This window comes from Pholcus phalangioides, unplaced genomic scaffold (assembly GCF_987345545.1).
Source record: "Pholcus phalangioides strain wild (caught in Gottingen) unplaced genomic scaffold, Ppha-v1.0 ptg000009l_1, whole genome shotgun sequence".
Lineage (NCBI taxonomy): Eukaryota > Metazoa > Arthropoda > Arachnida > Araneae > Pholcidae > Pholcus > Pholcus phalangioides.
In genome coordinates, this window is record NW_028301602.1 from 33,420,715 (window position 1) to 33,444,209 (window position 23,495).

General features: G+C 38.4%; 1 protein-coding gene across 1 annotated transcript; it reads right to left on the reverse strand.

Moving 5' to 3' along the window:
• Positions 1-288: 288 nt before the first annotated feature.
• On the reverse strand, positions 289-22,266 carry LOC149082960 (uncharacterized). Its single transcript, XM_089236907.1, has 10 exons — positions 22,137-22,266; positions 18,062-18,207; positions 16,151-16,340; positions 14,812-14,934; positions 12,523-12,704; positions 11,052-11,210; positions 6,436-6,742; positions 5,085-5,333; positions 3,106-3,236; positions 289-599 (listed from the first exon to the last, which is right to left on the reverse strand). Exons 2-10 carry the CDS (start codon positions 18,205-18,207, stop codon positions 425-427), a joined length of 1,662 nt encoding a protein of 553 aa, XP_089093033.1. The 5' UTR covers positions 22,137-22,266; the 3' UTR covers positions 289-424.
• Between the last annotated feature and the right edge of the window lie 1,229 nt (positions 22,267-23,495).

Sequence of the window (23,495 nt, forward strand, 5' to 3'; positions counted from 1 at the left end):
TCCATAGCAATTCATAAGGATAAAAAGACATTTCCTTGAAATATAAAATTCATGGCAACCGAAAGAAAGCAAGCAATTCAAAATGGTTGCTTCATTTGAAATACGGGGCAATACGGGACATGACATGCCATCATTGCCCTGACGAAATTTACGCATGATGGCATCGATGTCCTATGATTCTCTTCTAATTTCTTTGTGCAGGGAAACATCCCGTGGACCAACCCCCCCCCCCCCACCCCGAGAAATCTTGTGGACCTCTTTCACGAAATGAATAACGAATCCCTATATAATAAAAATCGCACTTTTAATTAAAATTACAACTTTGTTAAATGAATGGGAACGCAGCATGAAAAAGTGAAACGCACCAAGTGTTCAACGTGGTAAACAACTACAAGGACTACTGGTGATGGACGCTTAGGGCTCATTAGTTTGCGTCGGTGCCTGATGATGGTTCAGTGGTACTTGACGGGTATTCTTCTTGTTCCGAAATTTCTTGTTGTTCCCGAGCTTCTGTCGGTGTTACTTGGACATCTTCACCGTCCAATACACTGTCTCGATCTACGAAACTGCCGCTGGTTTCTTGCTTTATGACGTCTTCACTGAAAAGCCGAGAAAAAACAATCTATGAGGAGATCAGAATGTGCGATTGGACCAATAGTTTTAAAAAGGGTATAAGTCCACAAAAGGTGATTTTCGAAAACCTGCATGAGTGCAGGACTCTGATGTGACCCCTTCACAACAAAATCTAAATTCAGTTGTCTGTTAGATCCACGCTAAGCATTGCATTGCTGTCCTTTTCATGTAAAATTTCGTATCCAAGCCTACAGAACGTAAGAACACTCATACTGCATTCTTCCGTATTAGCCGGATTGCCGCAAAACTCGTGGGACACTAGATTTGTTGAATATTAGGGTCTGGTCTGTTCCCGGCATGCTGGGAAAAAAGCAAGGTTTTTATAAGGATCACAGTATATGCATTCAGCCAATTCAATGGATTTTTTTTATAATAAAGGTGTTTTAAAAAATTTTCCAGAATCTGATCTCCCTCGATGTTTTCCGGCATGCTCGATAATGTGAAGGAAATAGAGTAACTCATTTTCTAAAAAAAATGTGACGTGCACTTTTCAAAGACCAATTCAGTTGTACAATAACAAAATTTTCCATTTTTCGCGAACGACTTTGGTAATCGCGTGGGATCGTGTATGAGGCGGTATCGAGTGCCCGAATGATGGTTAGGGTCTTTCAAGAACGGGAATGGATTTAGATGCATTACGTCACCATAGGCGATGAAAACTGGGGACGCTGAGCTGAGACTATTAAAACCCTTCCTAATAAATATTACAATTGGGCTGAACCCCCCCCCCCCCAATAATTAATTCATCACTCCCCCTTCCTGCATAAGAGCTTGAGCTCTGTATATACCGGAAAACTGACAACTTTAAAACCCCACCCTCCGAATGTCTTTCATTTGGTGCCTCTGCAAGTGACGGTTTCATTGAACGACATCGGACGATTAAATTCTACCGCGAATCCTGTAACTGCTAATGCGGCCTTTATCTCTCTGAAACCGTCTGTCGTAGAGGTATGATTTCAATTTAAGAAATGCTCAAAAGGCGTTCAAAAATTACACCGAACCAGTTTTTAGAGTGAGAATACAGTGTGTCACAAAATAAAAAAAACGAAATTTTTATACGGCCCACTTGCCTTCTAGCTTCCAACTAGAAAGTTGTTGCCCTGGATTTTCTGAGCCCAGCAAAATAAATCCCACGTTTTTAACAATGAAATATTCACTGAGATATTTTTATTCAAAAATCGGAGAAAAGTCGAGAAACAACAGCAAAAACTAACGGACACACAAAGCTCCTTTCCCTCATTTATGCTGTCATTTCCCATCTTTTCTTCGATTTCTGAATTCGAATATCTATGCGAATAATGCAGTTAGAAACATAGGACCTCTTTTGTGGGATTCAGAAAAGACAGAGCAACAACTTTCTAATTGTTAAGCTAGAGGACGGGGAAGGGGACCGTATAAAAATGTAGATTTCGTATTTTTTGACACACTGTATTTTCACTCTCAGAACTGGTATAGGGTAATACTTGAACGCGTTGTGAGCAATTTTGAAATTGAAACCATACTTCTACGATGGACGGTTGATGAAATTAAGGCCGTGCTAGCATTTACAAGATACCCTGCATATAGGATAAGGAGTTATAGGAAGTAGTTTAGCAATTGTGCGCCAAATTAATATCTTTCGGCAATGTTAGCGATTTTGCGTCATCCTCTGAAATTGACTTTCAGCCTGGAAGTAGAATGAAACTGAGGCTAGGCAAAGGGAATGATTCGGCGACAGAAACCGATTTAAGCTAAGACGTAGCAAAATCTCGGAGTTTTCTCCACCTTATCCTCCCAACAGCAAAAAATAGTCCACCAATTTCCAAAAATCATTCTAAAGACTATTACCATCCTGAAAGAACATTTCAAAATGTCCTTCAGAATGACGATGGTGGCCATGACAATGCCATTTTCATGCCTCAAAATTACAAGTAGACGTCTACAAACTAAAGCATAGTTTCCCAAGCTTTTCGTCCCATCATCCTCCTCCTTGTTCAGAAATTTTCTTTCTCCCATCTCCCCCCAGCTCAAGTGAACTCATAAGATCCTACGCCATATCTGTAGCATCTATCGCCCTCTAACACACCCTTTGTGAAACACTGAGCTAGAGGATGCACTCATGAATCAGGAATAAGCAGCATTTTGATCTTCGGACCAGAAAAGCGAGATGGCTCATGCTCGCGAGCCACAAACTGGTTTTACTCATAGTGTGCATATTGATATTTTTTTCACAAAAATATTTCACGAGCTAGATGGAACCCTTCAGCTGGGTGCTCTTTACACTTGGGCCGTAGTATAGTATAGTGTAGAACCGAGCACGCCCAGGCTCTATCGCTTTTGCCAGGCTCTATCGTGGGAGTGCCGGAAAAAAACTCAAACCGGCAAGACGGCCGGGAAAGCATACCCGGTTCGGACCAACATCCCGCCAACCCCCCAAGCATAATGAGAACCTCTGATATAGTTCATGGGGGGAAAAAAGAAGTACAAGCTTACGCCAAGTACAAAGTTGCTTTCTTGTCACCGACGGCAGTTGCGTCTTCGGTCGTCATTTGAAGGTCATCTTCTTCATCTTGACCACTTTTCCCAGTCACTACCTTCAATTCTTCTTTCTGATCCTCACCACGCTTAAAAAAACAAAAATTAGAGAGAGGGATGAGACTACACGCAATCACAAGCCACAGTAAACACAATGTTGCACATGATAAGCTGTAGTGAGGTTCGTCCACCCTAGGGTGGCCAGATGTCTCGGTGTTACAGGACCGTCCCGGTTTTTCGCTGTTAAATCCACGGTCCCGAAAAAGGCTTTCGGGACGCCTATTTGTCTCGACGGTTTTTCTTTGCGCAATCCAATGTCGAAGGAAACAATTATTTTCAAATACAGTCGGCCCCACTTAATTACGAAACGGATAAACAGATACTCTTTTGGAATGGATAAAATCCTCCGGAATCAAAATTTCTCCCGTAGAGACGATGCTAAGGTTCACCACTTACCTTAATTTAATAGAATAATTTTCAACTTTCCCCAGCTTAATTCAAACATTACAATTCAAACAAACACAGTGAATGTATATTAACCTCTATGTATATAATATTTTTATTGGATAAAACATTTGAAAATTACGACAAATATATTGCTAGTTATGACATGACTTACAAAATATCTTGACTTGGGGCGCGGGGGGCTCGAAGCGTCTAAGCTGTTTACAGTACGTACATTTTTAATTACTTTATTTTATTTTTGTTCTGTGCAGAGCCAGTAGAGGACGCTGACATTTTCAATGAAAGTAAAAATCTCAAAAAATCTGCAATCTGACATCCATAGTACTATCTTGATGTTTTACTTGTATTTTGGCACCCTTTGTGTAGAAGCAGTATGATAATATTTTTGTAATACACTGTAGGTTTGCAATTTTTGTAATGTGTATTCCGCCTACCCCGAAGAGATTTTTGAAAATGTCCCGGTTTTTAATAACGAATTCTGGAATTTGTACCTGTTTTTCAGATTTCTCATCTGACCGCAGTTCACACACACTCGGTGGAAAAATGGCCAGAGAGATATAAGAGAACAGAATTGGTTATTTTTTGAGAACGTAAAATTTTGTATTTTTTAAAATATTTATATAAATACAGTGATACCTTAGCCAACGAAGATGATTCGTTCCGGAATCACATTCGTTAGCCGAAACGTGATTTTCCATGTTTCTACGGGAGAATCGTTTAATTCGTTTCAGAAATGGCACATAATTTGAAGATAAGTTTCATGGAAACACAATTTTCGTTTGCCGAAAAAGCAGTATAAAAATTACAAATGCTGGTCAAAAGCAGAGATAAACAACTTGAAAATTGGATGAAAGAAAATTTCTTGGAAGATGAGAGATATTGACCATACCTTTTATTTCACACTCTACGTACGCTATGTACTCGAACTCGTGAGCCATGGTTTAAAAAAAATGTGTGTGTGTGTGGACTATGTGATATAGTTAGCTCATTTCTCTCTCTCACACACTCACACATGCAGATGGAAGAAAATAAGTTCTTAGAATATCCATACTGAAGTCTAACCGTATACACTGAAATCATTCTAGTCTGGGGCTTCTTTTCATTTTCAATGAATTTTTTTTCTTAGCTCAATAATTCATTTTGCATTAAATGGCTCAAAATCCCTTGTGAAAGAGAAATATATCCGGAAATCTATTTTTCGAGGTGGAAATAAATGAATCTTGCTCAAGTAACAGTTACGCCATAGATTAATTTTGTGATTAGTACGAAAGTTTAGTTCACAAAGTGCAACACGAAAATTTAGCTGTATCAAGTTAGTGCGTGAATCTATTATCGACAAAGATGTTCGTTAGCCGAGGTAAAAAAAAAAGGTCAACAAAAAAAATCTTCGTTAGCCGAAAAATTCGGTGAGTCGAAGTGTTCGTTAGACGAGGTATCACTGTATATATAGGATGGTAATGAGATCGACTTACGTGAGCCTTCAGGTATTGGACAGCTGTTAGTAAATCGGCGATTCTGTCCTCGAAAGCGCCCAACGCATCGTAGACGTAATCTTCGTCCATAGGATCAGGTGGACTCGGAGGGGCCTCCTGCTCGTTGTGTTCTGGTGGGAGCGAGATGACTTCGGTGACTAAATCCAAAGCACTCTGCAAGTCGGAAATGAAGCTTCCCTTCATTGTTTCGACCTCATCGACCTCTGCATTCATTCTTTCCACTTTGTCCTGTTAACGAATGAAGAGTGTGAACTCACATTGAAATTGTGAACTACGCGCAAGCGATCGATTCACTATCGGAAATAAAGTACGAAAAGAGCCCGGTCAAATATTAATTAGAATTGTCTTTATTACTTACAAACTATATTAGTAGCGGCTTCGATTTCAATCGAGAGGATAACCAATGTTACATGGAGCACGGATTGTTCTGTGTGGTGTATTCGGGTTCAGATCGACTGCGTCGTATAGCGCTGATCCGGGCAAAAGCAGGTTAGAAAGTAGGTTCGCACTGCTCTGGAGAATTACGACGACAAACTGCGCAACGTTGTACGTCATTCTCAGACGAACAAGATCCACTCAGTACATCAAACAAATTGGCTCGTTTGTGTGTTACGCTGAACCACTCCAATATTCCCGTATTTTGTATAGTTCGGCGTTACCAGGGGCTCATCCAGGACGATGTGATGAAGAGGCGGAGTGTGAGTTCGTTCGACTGTTTGATATTTTACGGGACAGACAAATTTCCCCCATATTATTTGGCTCTTAGGAGGGGAAAGCGGAGATTTTCGCAGCTGATTATGTTCGGTCAGGTACGGATCCAGGGGAGGAGGCATAGGAATGATTGCCACTCAAAAATTTCCAATTTCCAAAAATATTCAATTTCAAAAGCAGGACGATCGTCAGACGTGTTCCAGCACGTCCTACAAGACTGGCAAACATGTTGGATCAAGGACATATTACTAGTACTAAACTACACCTCACCCATATATTCGTCTATGAAATTTCTAACAAATGAGTGTATGTTGGAATGTGCGAGTACGCGTTGTGAACCTAGCGTGAAATTTGTTTCTGTGTAACGCTTGTAATAGTGCTGCCATCTTCGATCTATTTTTCGAACTATGAGTAAAGTGTAATGATTGAATATTTATTCCGTTGTAGGCCTGTTACAAATATTCAATCATTCGGATGGGAATCATTCCTAAACGAAAGACGTCAAGCAAATGCAGTTCGTTTTTGTTTTTGAGAGTAATAAAATCGTTCCTTATAATTTTTTGACTTGCTTACGTATACAAAAGTCGAAAGAGTGACCTTCGGACGAGGGATTACGCACCTGTTCTTCGAAGATCTTCCTGAGACAAATTTTTTGATCTTCGCTGAGGTTCTTCTCGATGTCTTGGATCGAACTCCGCACAACCTGAACCTCGTCCTCGATGTCGCAGATCTCTTTCTGCAAGTTCTCGATGCTGTAGAAGTCGTTGTAGTTTTCCTGCTCGCTCTTTCGAAACGTTTCCCTCATGTCTTCGACGTCATCAGTGCCGGTGATGCCCGTTATGGCCGCTCGGATTTCTTGAGCGGTCTCCACATCCGGTTCGAGCCCCGTTATACCTTTGCGAAGCAACGCTTCGATTTGGGCTGACCTACGAGTCGAAGAAAAGTACCACTTAAGTAAAGTATATTTGAAATCATTCAGCTCAGGGGTCTATGCCGCCAGTTTGTGTATACAAGAGATCCTGTAACTCCTAATACGGCCTTTATCTCTTATCAACCGTTCATCGTAGAGGTATGGTTCAAATTTAAAAAATGCTCAAAATGCGTTCGAAAGTCACCAGTTTTGCGAGTGAAATTATAGTGTGCCAAAAATAAGAAATCTAAATATTTATATGGACACCCGGTACTAAAAAATTCTACGAGAAAGTTGTTGCCATGTCTCTTCTGTGGAAATATATATATATATATATATATATATATATATATATATATATATATATATATATATATATAATGATAATGTTTCTAAGTGCTTGTATTCTCGGAGAAATTTAAATTCAAAAATAGAGAAAAGTTTTGGAAAGAACAGCAAAAACTAACGGGCAACGCTTGTTTTCCCCATTTATATTGTTCTTTCCCAAATTTTCTCTCTCAGATTTTTCAATAAAAATATCTCTGCTGATACTGCACTTCAAAAACATGTATTTTTCTTTGGCCTCAGAAGAGATGGGGCAACAACTTTCTTATAGAATTTTTTAGGACAGGGTGTCCATATGAAAATTTATTTATTTTTTTATTTTGTGACACTGTATTTTCACTCGCAAAACTGGTACAAGTTTTTGAACGCATTTTCTAAGTTGGAAATATACCTCTATGATGAAAGGTACATGAAATAAAGACTGCATTAGGACATACAGGACACCCTGCATATTAGGAGTCTTATATACAACTTTGGTCCCGGCTTATCTATAAAAAAAACATGCTCTAAAAATGCCTCATAATCTGTGAGTTCACGTTCAACCCTGACGCGTATTAAAGTGGGGGGGGGGGGGTTTCAATTTTTTTTCTTCCAGGGGGGAAGTTTACGCTGTTCCTGAAAAAATAACACTATGATCTTGGCTTGAGGGAGGGTTAGAACCCCCAAACCCCCCATGCGTACGCCAATGTCATTTACAGTTCTTACATCACGCTTATACAGTCCGTCTCCAAAATTTAGGTAATGTAGTTTTCTTTAAATAACAAAGAAAAAAAAAATACGGTGAATAAAATTAGCATCTTTCAATGGATAATACTTGAATCATTTTTACATTTACAAGGAAAAATTCTGCAAAAGAATATTTAGAATATGTATAATATAGAAAAAAAAAAATAGCTGTCTCAAAAGTTGAGAGAAAAAATTCAGATTTACAAAAATTACAGGCTTTTAATAGCCAATGGACTTATTAATTTTTTTTAACTACCTCAAACACACTATCCTTCATGCATCTAATTAAATTCTGTATGGGATTCAACATCAAAACTGTATTATGTTTCCATAGTAGAGCTCTTCAAGTCATCAACAGTCGAATGCTGTATTTCATTTACAAACGCATTTATCGTAAGTAAATCTCCCCCCACCCCCATACATTCCTAATAGGCTTCAAATCAGGAGTCATCGATGGCCAGTCGAAACCCGATAAGTTTTCGCGATTAAAGAGCTCTTTTGTGGAAGCAGATCCTTGAATAGACATGTTATAATGTTGAAACATCAAGTTTGGTCCCTCCCAATATTCTCCAAATCAGTAGCTAATTGTTCTCGAGGATCTCGTTTAAGCATCACAGTTTTGACGACAAATTTCAAAAGTTAAGGAAGCCTGATCATTAGAAGCAAATGCTGCTCATACCATTATCGAAGCTGCACCTTACCGTCTGCTGGAAACATTCACCTGGAGCATGTGAGTTCCATTTTCTTTTTCTTTTTTTCTGCACTAATGAATATGAGATACCAAGCTATTTATCTCCATGAAACATCTGATTTCGTGCCTATTTCAGTCTCTCTTCTCCACCTCTATTTGGTGATTCTTTGTGACAGACGATTTCATAACCCTATTTTATGAATCAAATACAAGCTTCTCTGATGTCAATGAATTGCATCAATTGAAATTTTCACTCCAGGATTTTTCATAATTTCATGCAAGGTTGTTTTTACGTTGAAGTCAATCTACCAACGATTTTGTTTTCGCATAAACTTGTGCTGCGTTGCCAACCAGGATTTGGATTTTGGCTCACACGTTGGATCAATACACGTCGGACATTTCATTAAATGCCTTTTGCAGCCTTTCGTTTTACTTTCAAAAGAAGTACTCGGAGGATTTCATCGTACAAAAATATAAGATAACTTTGGCTATTTTTAATTTAAATGAAAACCAATCTGACAGCTTTCCACTTTTATACTATCATGAAAAATGAAAAATCAAAATTTGAAACAGTATACATGGCGCAGTTAAAAATCTATAGTGTCTAAACTTTTCAGACGGACTGTGTTACTGGAAGGAGGAGCAGCCGCCGTGACGGATCTAACATCAAATACGAGGATATCACGTCACATATTTGATGTACAGTTCGTGGCAGGCAATTTCTCCTTTGAAATGTATTGCTCAGTCTCTATAAATATTGCAATGTATTAACTGTCTTCTGAAGATTTAAAAAAAAGTTCTAAAGAGATAAAATATGTTAAATTATTTCTTTTATTACATAATTCAGGATTTGTTTCTTTAATTTATGGTTAAATTACTTCTATTAATGCGGGAATTACTTCTTTCATTCTGGAATTATCTTTTACTGATTCTGGAATAATTTTCTTCATTAATTCTGGAATAATTTTCTTCATTAGTTCTGGAATTATATCTTTCATTAGTTCTGGAATTATATCTTTCATTAGTTCTGGAATTATATCTTTCATTAGTTCTGGAATTATATCTTTCATTAGTTCTGGAATTATATCTTTCATTAGTTCTGGAATTATATCTTTCATTAGTTCTGGAATTATATCTTTCATTAGTTCTGGAATTATATCTTTCATTAGTTCTGGAATTATATCTTTCATTAGTTCTGGAATTATATCTTTCATTAGTTCTGGAATTATATCTTTCATTAGTTCTGGAATTATATCTTTCATCAATGCTGGAATTATCACTGATTTATTTTGCAATTATCTTTTCACTAATGCTGAAATTATCTTTTCACTAATGCTGAAATTATCTTTTCACTAATGCTGAAATTATCTTTTCACTAATGCTGAAATTATCTCTTTCATTAATTCTGGAATTATCTCATCGATGCAGAAATAAATTTCTTTCATTTATTGTTTTAAACTCCTTTAAACTCCCATGTATGCCATAAGAAAATAACACCTTGCACCAACATTAAACGCATCACGTGATCTTCCGACGAATGATGTTGCGGACTCTGTTCTCAGCACTGCCGAGGTGGAAACCGCTGACGTCATTCTCCCTCCAGTAATATAAGCTCGATGGTTCATACATATTTTGCGATGCTCCTAAAACATACCACGAAGATTCTCCATTGAAAGGGAGGTGAGCCATTCTTAAGGGTTCATATGACAATCATTTCATAGGATTATATACAACGTTAAATGATTAATTATGTTAGTTGTGTGGTGCGCGTGTGTGTATTAGCCGAAAAGAGTGTTTACTCCGGCTAAGCGCGCGACCCGGGGGAGGGGGGAATCTCTCCTCCCAAGAGCCGAAAATAATATGGGGGAAATTCGTCTGTCCCGTAAAATACGGGATGATCCGATGCACCTACACATTTAGTCGCTTCTCCGACACATCGCCCTGCATTCGCCTGCTTCTGCTCCTTTCGCGGCGAAAATGCCCGTCTTCGCTCTATTTCAAGATCTCCATCTCGACTTCATCCGCAGCTGAAGATGCTTGCCTGCCACCATTCGCAGCTGAAAACGTCTGTCTCCAATCAGGCGTGGATCTCGAGGAGGGAGATGGGAATGACCGCCCCTCCCAAGAGCCAAACAATGTGGGAAAATTCATCTGTCTCGTAAAATACGGGAGGATCGAATTCACACAATTCACCTCTCCCGTCACTTCGTCCTGGATCCACTCCTGGTCTCGACGGACCAAGTATCTAGTTGTTGACATTGGGTCCAAAGGTCACGCTTTTGCTCAAAGATAGTGGTTGAGTCCGCCTAATATTTCAAGCAGCTCTAGTTTTTTAGAGTAATCCTTCGAACACCCAATACAGCCTGGTAAAGCATTCTGAGCGATTTACCAAAAAACCTCTCTTTCTTTCTTTCTCTGTCTGACGCACGCACGCACACCTTTTCTCGAATACTCGACGGGTATATACGAACACAAAGTGCAACACATTCTTACAATATGTGTTCCCCACTATAATACACATGTTATGTCATTTTTGGGACATGGATAACTGTTTTTTCCCCACCTGCAATCGGGGCGCTCTTTCATCTTGACGGTTTCGAACTCTTCGGCCTTGGCGTTTTTCTCCTTCGTCCGATGAAGCAGGATGCTATTGGAAATGGTCTTCTGTATGTCCAGCGCCAGCCTCTCTTTCAAGATACCCGTTTTTGAAACCAAGTCCTCCCTGAAAAGAAAACATTGTAAATTATAAATATATGTACCACTCTCTCCCTCTTTCATTTGCTGGAACAAATCATCATCATTTCAAGGATAATCTGTTTTCTAAGTGGAAGATCAAATAAAATTGATGTACGTTTCTCATAAGGAGGTAGATATGATTGATAGGAGCAGATTCATTTACTTTTTTATTGGTAAAATGGACAAAAAAGCGTGGTTCCTGCAAGGGAGAGGATGGCACAGCTATAACCGATGGATCCGGAATCAAAACTTATATGTCTGAATTTTTTACTCTATAGGGGTGCGAACATGGTGCACGCTGAGGCTTACGCTTCTGCAAACCTGCACCATTACGGATTGGAAAAAAGAACCTGAAATTCGAGTTTTTAACCAATTCGTAACGGCGTGGATTTGCAGAATCGTAAACAAGCGTGCACCATATCCGCACTGTAACGTACTAAAATATCAATATATATAGGAACATGCTGAAAAATGTTGTATAGGGAACAGGAGTAGTAGGTTTAGGTCACAAAAACCTGCTATTAACAGGTTCTTAACCTTCTTCCCCTGCGACACAAAATCAACAACATGATCAACATAGCGATCCGTCGTTATATTTTTAATTTAAAAATTCTTAATAATTAAATTCTTAATAACAAATTAAATATTTCTGATTGTAACAAAATGTTTATTTTGCGAAAGTAGTGAGACCAGTTCATGGTAACTTTACAGGAGGGCCAACAGGGCCTGAGCCAAGAGCCTCGAATGAAACAGAAGGTCCAAATTTATCGGAAGCTTCCGCTAATCCTGAAATTATTTATTCCTTGAGTTATAAGATTTTCTATAATTCTGGATTTATTTCTGTCATTAATTTCAGAATAATTTTTTCTCTCTCATTAGTTTTCGAATAGTTTTTCCCCTATTCCAGAACCGTGTTGTTGTTTCATCAATTTCAAATTCTTAAGAGGTTCCAAAAAATACATGGGTCCCAGCCCAGACCGCTAAAACGCGAAGCGTTAAGGTGACCCTGAAACCAGTGGTGCAACAAATGGATTTGTAACTGGATACTAAGTGGATTCTCGTACCATCGTACGACCCACATCAGGAGCCCCAGTGACTCAATCTTGGGTCGCGACCTATAGGTTAAGAACCCCCCGGTATAGGGAGGTATCCCTCTCCTCCATGATCGGGATAGCTCCTGTTGCCCTTTTGAGAGAGTAGTTTTTCCACTGACTCCCCTCCCTCAGGAATTTTCGAGAGACCACTAGAATTCTATAAAATAATTTGGATTGCGCATGGATTATGATAGCATTCGTTACCTGTTCTTATATATTTTTACGGCATTGTTCAGATGCTGTTTGATTATAGCCATGTCCTGTTCGTTCCTCTTTCGGAACTCTTCTGACAGTTTGAAGTAGTTTGATCTCATTATGAACAAGTGCCGCATGTTCTCTCTCTGATCTCGGTTCATCTTCGTCTGTTCGCCGAGTCGGTGGTGGGCCTAGAAATACCAAATGCACGCATAAAGTATAACATAGATATGAAATAAGTTATAGTCAAACCTCTCTATCTCGAAATTGAAAGGGCAGAAAAAAATTTCGACATAAAGAGTTTTTTTTTTGCGTAAGAAAGGAAAAACACACCGAAAATGGCAAACAGTTTGACCGAGAAAAACTAAAAAGCACTGTACTATATCTTAACACATAGGTCTACTAACGAAATCATTAGTTAAGTTACGCAATCAATATGTCCAATTACACAATATGAAAATACACTGAAATACGTTGGAATATTTTTGTTGTTTTATTCGAACTTTACATAAAAACCTTTATTTGAAATGAATCGTAAGCTTGGATTGATGCATATTTTTGCTATTTGAGCCTCCACAATGTCATTTATACTAGTAAGAGCTGCAAATTTTTCCGACCCTATCTTCTCAGTTTGTTCCATAAAATGACGCAGCATTTTTACAGGAAATTCGGCATTTTTCACTGTTACTTTTTCTAGTTCCTCTGAATCATCTTCCGCTGCATTTTCCTCATCCGAGTCGACCATATATTCAGCAATATTTTCGGTATCAGTTAAGGTGCCACTAGTTTGTAGTGAACAACACTGTCGGTATCCACAAAATTGGAAAATGAAATTTCGATTGTAGTATCTTTTGGTAATGCCCTGATGTTGTGAAATTTTATCTTCAGCATTGTTCTGAAAATCGGTGAAATTCCAGTGAAAGATCTGATCCTTCATCACTGATATGGCTGAATTCTAAATCCAGGATTTTCTTGTTGGCCCACTTATTGCCATGCTTGCTGAAAAAGCCATCCACAATCCACATAACATCCACCAGCCGTCCGTCATAGTATCCACCTAGGATCGAAAAGATCGATCAACACAATGGGTTTTAATGGGAATAATCTTTCCTTATCGATTACCCTCCGGAAAAAAAGCCAGGTCTGTACGAAAGAAAAGGAATTTCGGTGTTTTTTCCTTTTCACTGTCATTGTGGTGCTTGGCCTTCGAGATAGAGAGTTTTATGAAATTACCTCGAGATAGAGAAAATGATTGATTTAGTACAGTCAGTGCAGAATGGTTTTCTTCGAGAAATAGAGTTTTCGAGAAAGAGAGATTTAACTGTATATTATTTCGCATTCGACACGTTTTTAGGCAAAATTCTATCGTTAACTGGCTAGTTTGTTCTCTAGATTCAAATGAGCCAGTAAGCGTTAACATAAACCAGGACATGTTAACCTATGGTTCGCGAACCAAACTTGGGTCTCAGGGGTTTCCAGGATGAGTCGTTCAATTCCACTAAAATCCAGGGGCTCTTAAGCTATGGGTCCCATCCCTTCTAATTCGCAGGGACTTCCGATAAGGGCCATAAGCATCTACTTACAGCCAAGTTTTTGAAACATGAGTCACAATGAAAAATTGATTCGCAGGGGGGGGGGGGGGGTTCCGAAATGTGTCGTATGAATCCACTTGCAACCAAGGGTTTTTGAGCTATGGGTAATAACGCAAACCTGATTTGTTCCACGAATGCCGAAGAACAAACAGTCCCATGGATCGCAAAGCTGTTCTTGATTTTGGGTCGTGACTGGAAAAAGGTTAAGAACCCCTGACATAAACTAATACCGACTCCCTTTGAATCACACAATTACTCATTACGCATAACAAGCCCCTTACACAGAAACAAAATTCACATTAGGTTCACAACAATACACACACATTCCGGAATGCACCAATTCGTTAGAAATTCCGTAGAGGAATGTGTACGAGGTGCATGTTCGGTTAACTAGTAGTGAACAGAGGAAGGGGGATGTCCCCCTCTGCCCTCTCGCCAATGCTAACAATTCAAGTTTTCACTAAATGAACGGGGGGGGGATGATAGCCCTGTTCGCCCCCCCCCCCCCGTATCTACCTATGAGCGTTAATGGCTACGTCATCGAGGTGAAGGAAGTATTCCTGTTAAGTAAACAAATCCAGGAAACATATTCAAAAATGTGGCACACTAAAGAAAGGGTCATCGAGTTTTAAGAACACATTGAAAGTACTGAATGAAGATGTTGAATATCTGAGGCAGAACATTAAGATGGTGATTAATATCTCACGTTTTCCAGTTTGTTTTCGTACAGGCTCAGAAGTTTGCTCGGGGACGCGTGACGCATCTTGCTCTTGATTATTTTGGCCAATTCACGATTCTTCTTGGATATTCTCACGTTCACTTCCCGGATCTGTGAAAATAAAAATGACAGGGCATAAAAAAGAGTGTAACCACTAATATGCAGCCAAATAAATTGCCAGAAGGTGCCTTCATCCACAAAAACGGAAGCACGAACAATTAATTCATAAAACAATTGTATATTTCATGATTGATCATTATAAACCGAATAATTTTGACGTAGTACCCACATCTTTGAATGGATTTTGGTGAGCACTAGCAGGACCACAACTATAGAAGAACAGGGGGGGGGGGGATAAGATGCCTCGGGCGCTTTACCAGTAAAGGTGCCGAAGTCACTCTTTTTTCGTTCAAAATAACGCGAAGGAGGCACCTAATCAGATACTCAACCGGGTGACAGAGTAAATTTTCGTTTCTCGTTGCTGCGCTAGGTCGGTAAACTTAAAAGGGCCTTAGACCCTGGTGCCGCAAATGTGTGGGTTGCTTTTTCCACTGTAGAACTTTTTCTTTCGACCTCAGGGAGGTGAGCTTTGACTTAAAGGATTGTGTAAGTTTTGCGTTGTAAATATAGTGAATATGAATTCTAGGGGCTTTCATCAGAGAACAGCAGCTTAAATTGAACTTTCAGGGATTTTTTAATATGACTCCGCAATAAGTGTGGTTTATTACATGAAATTTAGCAATATACTTCTGGAAAAATTGTATGTGAAGATGAATATACCCTGCATCATTTTGACTTAAAAAATTTTGACGAAGTGAATTATTAATTCAAACACACACACAAAAAAATTTTTTTTTTGAAAAATTTGAAAAAAATAAATATTTGCTGAATATTTACGTTCTTGATGCATTTTTTAAGCAGTAAAAATGCAAAGACATTTTGAAAGTTCCAAAGAATAATTCTCGGGTCTGAAAGGATTATAGTGTAAAAATTGAAGGGTAAAAAAGTTAGTTTCTGAGTCCAGAGACTACGGCAAAATTTTAGAGGGAGTGGGGGCTTGAGAGTATGATAGTTTATCTCATCCAATACGCGAATACACCGTGATTTCTTTTGATAAATTATCAACAAAATTAAGGTGTGGTGAGCACCATTGACTCTCTCTCTATCTCTCTCCGTCTCCCTAAAAGGGTAGTACGCGCTAAACAGAATTTTGAGCATACCGCAATGCAATTTCATCGCAGTACAAAGTGTTATGTATTGTGACCGACTGTAAAAATTCCTTTTTATGTACGGAAAATATGCATCTCTCATCGGTGGTTATACTTACGGCCATTTCTCTCTCCTTAAGTTTCTCCTTGAGCTTCTCGCACTGCTTGGCTCGATATTCTTGCATCCGCAGCAAGTACACCAAGTAACCCTTTGCCTTCCTGTCTTTCCTTGCGTATTGCGGGGCGTAGACGTTATCCACGTCTGCTTGGACGTCCTTCAATTGCTCTTCGAGAATCCTGATGACGTGCCTTGAACAGAAATCGACGTGACAATCCCGAAGCATTAAATGAGCCAGTCAATAATATTTACGAAATTAGCTCAAAAAGTATCCAGCCTTAATTTTTTTCTACGTAAACCAAGAAAGCTAGAGAAACGTGAACTTTTTGAAAAACCTGGTGCAGAGTCGGTCCCGCAAATCGGATAAAATCCTTCTGAACAAAAATTTCTTTAAACAGAGACTTTTATTTTTGGTTCCCCGCTCAATAGATTGGTTTCGACAACGTTTTTTCTATTAATAGAATGATTTCAGCAGTGATGAAAACTGTGATTTTGTATCAACCAACATGTGTATGCTACATAATATTTTTATTAGATAAAACATTCCAGAATTATGGCAAATATGTTACAATCGGCCTCAGCAACCTATGACCTGCGGGTCGCCGAGTTGACCCATTTCATAATTTCAAGTGACCTACTCAAGTTCCGAAAAAAATAAAGTGTAATTATATTCACGTCTTGTAGACCCCTGTGTTACAAGTTAAGACTTACACAAAGACTGGGGCTAAGAAAGTTTAAACTGTCTTCAGTGCACTTAACTATTTTATTTTTGTTCTCTGTTAAGCCCGTAGATGACGCTGACATTCATGCAATTCCTTGAAATTTATTTTTAAAAAGTGAACGCGGAAAAAAACTTATGCAACAACTTGAATGTTTTAGAAGCAATAAAAATAGTAAGAAAAACACACACACAAACACTGGAATTGCGAAGAAGAGCACGGAATTTCTCAAGCTCAGGTGTCACCATTAAGAAAAATTCTGATTAAATCGAAGGAGATTGGAAAAAGAACGGAAGCTCGATCATATAAAACTTGATCGCAAGAGGAAAATTTAATTTTGACGGTGTCGACTAACTTGTATTGCAATGGTTTCATCCTGAAAGAGCCGAAAATGCGGTAATCAACGACACCGGCGCCATGTTAACGCAAAAAACAGAGGTATAGACAAGGTTTTCGAAAACCGAGACAAGTTTTATACTTCAAAAGGATGGTTACACAGATGGCATCGAGGGAACAATTTTGTGTTTTTGACATTGCGAACTATAGACATTTTACAAACTATACTAAAGGTGTGGAAAAGGAATTGGATTTTTCCAGCATAATCGAATTTCCCGGTTGACGGGAATTATGAGCTGTGGGGTGGACAGTTTATATACGTTTAAGCATACAGGGTGCATAACGAACAGGAGGGTATGGTATTTTACTGGCGAACCGAAGTTTCCAAATAAAACGGTAAATAGGGTAAAATTGGCATTTAGTGATGTTTTTTCCCAACTTTCCTCCGTTTTTCGAATTCAAATATCTCAGTGAATATTGCACTTAGAAACATGAAATGTTTTTTTGGCATCAGACTAGACAGGGCAACAACGTTTCAATTGGGTTTTGGAGAATACGAGGACTGTATAAAAAGTTAATTTTTTTTTAAAATAATTATACAAACTCTTGAAACATGAATGACATATCTGAATACTATACGTTATTTGGAAACTTTTTCTACCTAGAAGTATACCTGTAGGATCAACGGTTCGCCAATAAAATGCCATACCTCTCTCCTCCACGTTTGCTATGCACCCTTTATATGAATATCGATAGCGATAGATTAAAACTTAAATACAGTATACATAAACATACATTCACAATCACGTAATGCTCAATAGTGTCGACGCATTTCGTGTTCCAATGATCACTATTACCTTTGAGTCAGGATCATTCGGACGTATTCTGTTCTCTTCTGGAGCGTCTTGATCTCTTCCATGTGAAGGTCCTCACTGATCTCTTTCCTTTGCTTTTTCAAGTCTTCTAATAGAACGTCTCGATCCCGCGGGTCCAGTGTCGCCATCTTGAGAAAGACAAAGGAAGCTAATCAAATTCGGGTATGTAATACTGTATATATATATAAGGCGATCAAATAGATTGGAAGGCGGAATCTGATTGATGGTGTGGTAGAAATGAGGCAAAGCAATCTTTAAGGAATCTAAAAGAATCCGTTTAGATCTTCGTTGAAAAAATTCTCTGAAGAGGTATGAGTGTAGAGGAAAATTGTCGTGCAACAAAAATCCTGCCAAGCATGCTCAGTCATTGGCTTTATGTAGCTTGTTTGATATGTGTCACTTCGGCAAGAGTTATTATTCACTCTCTGAGACGGTATCTACTTCAGTCGAATCCCGTTTTCACGAATACCGTTATAGCGAAAATCTCGGTTTAACGAACACTCTTCTAATCCCTCAGATAAGTTTACATGAGAACAATGCAAAAACCTGGAATTCCTTTATAACGAAATATCGTTATAGCGAAGTGCTTTCTCCGGTCTCTCGGAGTTCGTTATAACGAGATTCGACTGTACTACTTAACTGCACATGCGCCTCGTAAACATTCCTCAGGGGAAATTTCTAACGAATCAGTACATGACGGAACGTGTTATGCGTGTTCATAATGCATTAATGCAGCCACAGAATTGTACTTGTTACGTATTATACTGCCATTTGGCTTCCATATTTTGAAGTGAGTGGAGATGGTAAATTCTTGCATTTGCATGTTATTGTAATCGTCGTGTTGGAGACGAAACGATGAACCTCTCGGCTAATTATGAAGTACCGATGACTGGATAAGAAGCGGAACTAATTTCGGAAAGAAAAGTTACATTCCTCTGTGGGGAATCGAACCACCAACCTCTCGTTTTCCGGACAAGTGCCATTACCCAGTCCTTCTACCATTAGCTACAGAGGACAGTCGCCTGGACAGTGAGAGGTTTTTGGTTTGATTCCCCACAGAGTAAAGTGACTTTTCTTTCCGAAATTTGCTTTGCAGTCATCTACACTTCGTGTTGTAGGCCTGCCTGCTATTCACGGAGAGAGCAGTTCCAAAGCCCTCAAGTGACCTGCGGAAAATTTACAGATATGTATTTTATTGTATTTCTCTTCGTTTGCTCATCTCTATAACTGGGCAACGCATGCCACACAGTTGAGAGAGAGAGAGAGAGATGTGTACAAATAAATAAATTAATTAAATTACCACGGCACAGTATTAGACACCCTTAAGAGACCCGCGGCGCATTTTCAGATCACTTAATTTAGTGGCCCGCGATACTTTTTGAAATCAATTAAGTGTCGCCCGCACATTTCCCTAAAGGTTGAGCATCCTTGCTCTAATGAGCAATGTACCCGTGCGTCTCGGGCGCTTAGAGAATCCCCTTAAACTAAATGATTACCAGAACTAATTATCTTTGCTATTATTACTATTTCTCGCGTAACACCTAGCGGCATCTCAGGGAACCTTACGATGTAGCTGAGTCCCGGTTGAGCAAACGCTGACTTTTTTTTGTGCAGTATTCTTATATCAGTAGTAACTAGAGTCCGGATTATATGCAAATGCTGCATAAATACACATGCAATTGCATATTTTAGCACTTTTAATAGATAGTACATAAAAATTCATATTTTTTTTAGCATTTTTTTCTATTTATGACATGCATTAATACTAATTAAGTAGTACTAATGTTTGTAAGATTATGCTTATCTCTTTCCGTTCTTCAAAATTTTATATCATATCTCTTTAATTTTTTCAAGACAATATTTTACAATTGAGTATTATCTGTTTTAGGGATTCTTTTTAGGTAATGCATATTTCTAGGCATCTAAATGCATATTTTTGCAATTGTAAATGAATATTTTGCACATCTAAATGCATATTTTTGCAATTGTAAATGAATATTTTGCACATCTAAATGCATATTTTTGCAATTATAAATGAATATTTTGCACATCTAAATGCATATTTTTGCCATTGTAAATGAATATTTTGCACATCTAAATGCATATTTTTGCAATTGTAAATGAATATTTTGCACATCTAAATGCATATTTTTGCCATTGTAAATGAATATTTTGCACATCTAAATGCATATTTTTGCACATCTAAATGAATATTTTTGCACATCTAAATGAATATTTTGCACATCTAAATTCATATTTTTGCAATTGTAAATGAATATTTTGCACATCTAAATGCATATTTTTGCCATTGTAAATGAATATTTTGCACATCTAAATGCATATTTTTGCACATCTAAATGAATATTTTTGCACATCTAAATGAATATTTTGCACATCTAAATTCATATTTTTGCAATTGTAAATGCATATTTTTGCAATTGTGAATGAATATTTTACACATCTAAATGCATATTTTTGCAATTGTAAATTAATACTTTGCACATCTAAATGCATATTTTTGCAATTGTAAATGAATATTTTTCATATCTAAATGCATATTTGTTAACTTCTAAATACACGTGTTCTTCATTTATTGCGCATATTTCTAGGTTTACAGGGCTCTGCAGCAAAGGTCAAGATACTCGCCTAAAGTACCAAAGGATGTTTAGAGGTGGCGCGAGGTCGATACCCGGTTCGTCCTTGCCAATAACTTCTCTGACACAGAAATGGGATGCAACAGAAATGGTGATATGACCACAGTGAGGATTACAATGGTAGGGAGTCCCACATCGAGGAGTTAGTGCACCAGCTCACAGTGAGTATAAAAAGGCTGCCGTTCGGAATCGGAAATACATTGTAGGTCCCAGTCTTATTAGCTCTTCGTATGCAGAAAATGACCGTGGTGAGACCAAAATGATCACAATGCTGAAATGATATAATTTTACTGCATATTTTTCTTTTAGGCTCAGTTCGGTGCTTTTAATGCTCGCATATTTATTTACCGTTTTTTTCATTTTTGTACGCATTTTTTTTTTAAATTTCTGTGCATATTTTTCTTTTTTATGCATATTTTTTTCTTTTTTATGCATATTTTTTTTCTTTTTTATGCATATTTTTTTTCTTTTTGTGTGTGTGTAAATGTTTTTCTTTTTTTAAAAAACTTCAGCATTTTAAAATGCATACATTTCATTTCACGTATACGTGTTTTCAATATACGTATAATGTATATGCCTTTTAGGGCATATTGAAGAATTTCTAATGCATACAGTCAAACCACGTTGGGGCGTCACCCGGTTAACACGTCACTCCGCTTATCGGGTCACTTTTTGGAAGTCCCAACTGTCCTCAGCAGGAATTGGCACAGCTATGGCTTACTCCGTTTAACGAGTCACTCCGCTTACAAGTCATGTTTTTGCTCTCCCAAGAGTGACTCATTAAAGAGGTTTGACTGTATTTTTCATTTCATGCGTATTCTGATATTTTTTAAATGCATATTTTCACAATTTTTATGAATTTTCTTTTTTCCGCACTTTTAAATACATTTTTTCATTTTTGCGTATATTTTTCATTTTTTGTGCCATACTTCAGCATTATTAGATATATTTGTTTTTGTTTTCTCTCGCACATATTTTTGATTTCATGGCATATTCAGCATTTTTAAATGCAGATGTATCTTAATTTTTAGTGCGTAATATAGTGTTTTTAAATGCAGGTGCATCTTTATTTTTAGTTCATAAGTCAGTCAACATTTTAATGCAAATTTTTGCGCTTTTAGTGCATACTTCAGCGTTTTCTAGCACGTATTTTACCATTTTTTTAACGCATATTGTGCGGGCTCTATTAACAACGCTTAAAGTACTGAACGGAAATTTTGCTACGCTTAATGGTACAGTTATGAATTTACTTCTACTAAAAGACTGATTCATTCCACTCTTTAGAAGGAATAAGAATCCACACAGTGACGAGCATGACTTTTTTTAGGACCCTTGCGGCACATTAAAAAGTATAAAATGTCAAAACAAAAATCATAACTGATAAAATCATTTATATGACTTACGTTTGAATCTGAAAGACTTTCGACCGATCTCTTGAATTGGAAATACGATGAATCGCCGCTTGAAATTTCTGATCTTCTCTGGATTGTTCCTTGACTTAATGATGAACGACTATTTTTTCTGTACGACTGATTTGACGATTTTTTCCATGTTGCACATAAGGCTTTGAAATTTCCATCCTTTTTTTGGACGAGAAAAGACTTTGAAGAATTGAACAATATTTGAATATGATTTGATTCGGTTGATTCAGTACCGCCGGCTGATACAAAGGATCTTTACGGCAGCAGATTCTTTCAAAAAACGGAAAAACAAACATTTTCACTCAAAGTACATCATTTCATACAAGCGGCGTTGCATTCGTTACAGTACTCTTAGACCGAAGTTCCTTGAGACATTTCGTCATTATCGAACAGAGCTGCAGATCCCGGGAAACGAAAGCAAACATCCTCACGATCGATGACCCCAAAAAAGCATTTCATTTCTCATTTCATACCGCGCACCACCCAATCTCTATCGACAATTGTCAATTTCGGAAATTTCCCGGACAAGGGGCTAGGCGATGTCAGGTGCGTTATTATGCTTATAAAAATAACAGTGCATATTATATATGCACGACAGCGAAAAAAAATTAAAAATAGAGTTTTCGAGTCCATGGCTTTGTAAAAGTAGGGCTGTCGTGAGCCATTTGTTGGTTACCTCTGGACCACGTCTACAATTCTCGGCTTGGTGACTCGGGGTGAGCACTTAGTGTCGCTAAAGCCAGCCCAGGCACTGGTGCCAGGCGTGGCATGGTGGTAAGATGCTCGTCTACCATAGTGAAGGTTGTTGTCAGGGTACCGGGTTCGAACCTCAAGGGAGGATATTGATATGATATTTTCCCTAACGAACTCGAGGCGACCACCGATAGACAGCGCCTTCACTTCCAACCCATCTCGCTAATGGCAGTATATAAACCAACTCTGGCGATATGGCCAGAGTTGGTGTTTGGTGAAGTAGTAGCCCAGGCACTGAGCCACAACTCCTCTCTCGGTTCAGTGGCTCTAGTGAACCCTCTACTGTGTCCAGGCCAGATCCTTCACCACGTGACCCTTGGCTCACTCTTCTTTGCCGGCTGGACCAGGTTCCGGCCACTGGAACTTTGGACGCCAAAAAACAACCCCCCCCCCAACCCTAGATTTTTCAGCATTTCTTTAGATCTCGAAGAGAGAATGCATGATCAACGCATGGCCCGTGGGTCAATTGTGACTCTCGAAGTTATCTGACGTGCCCCCGCTTACTCAAACCTGATCTTGTAAAAATGAATCAAGCGGCACAATACCAGATCACTCACGTGAACAAGTGGAATGTGCTGCAGGTCACTT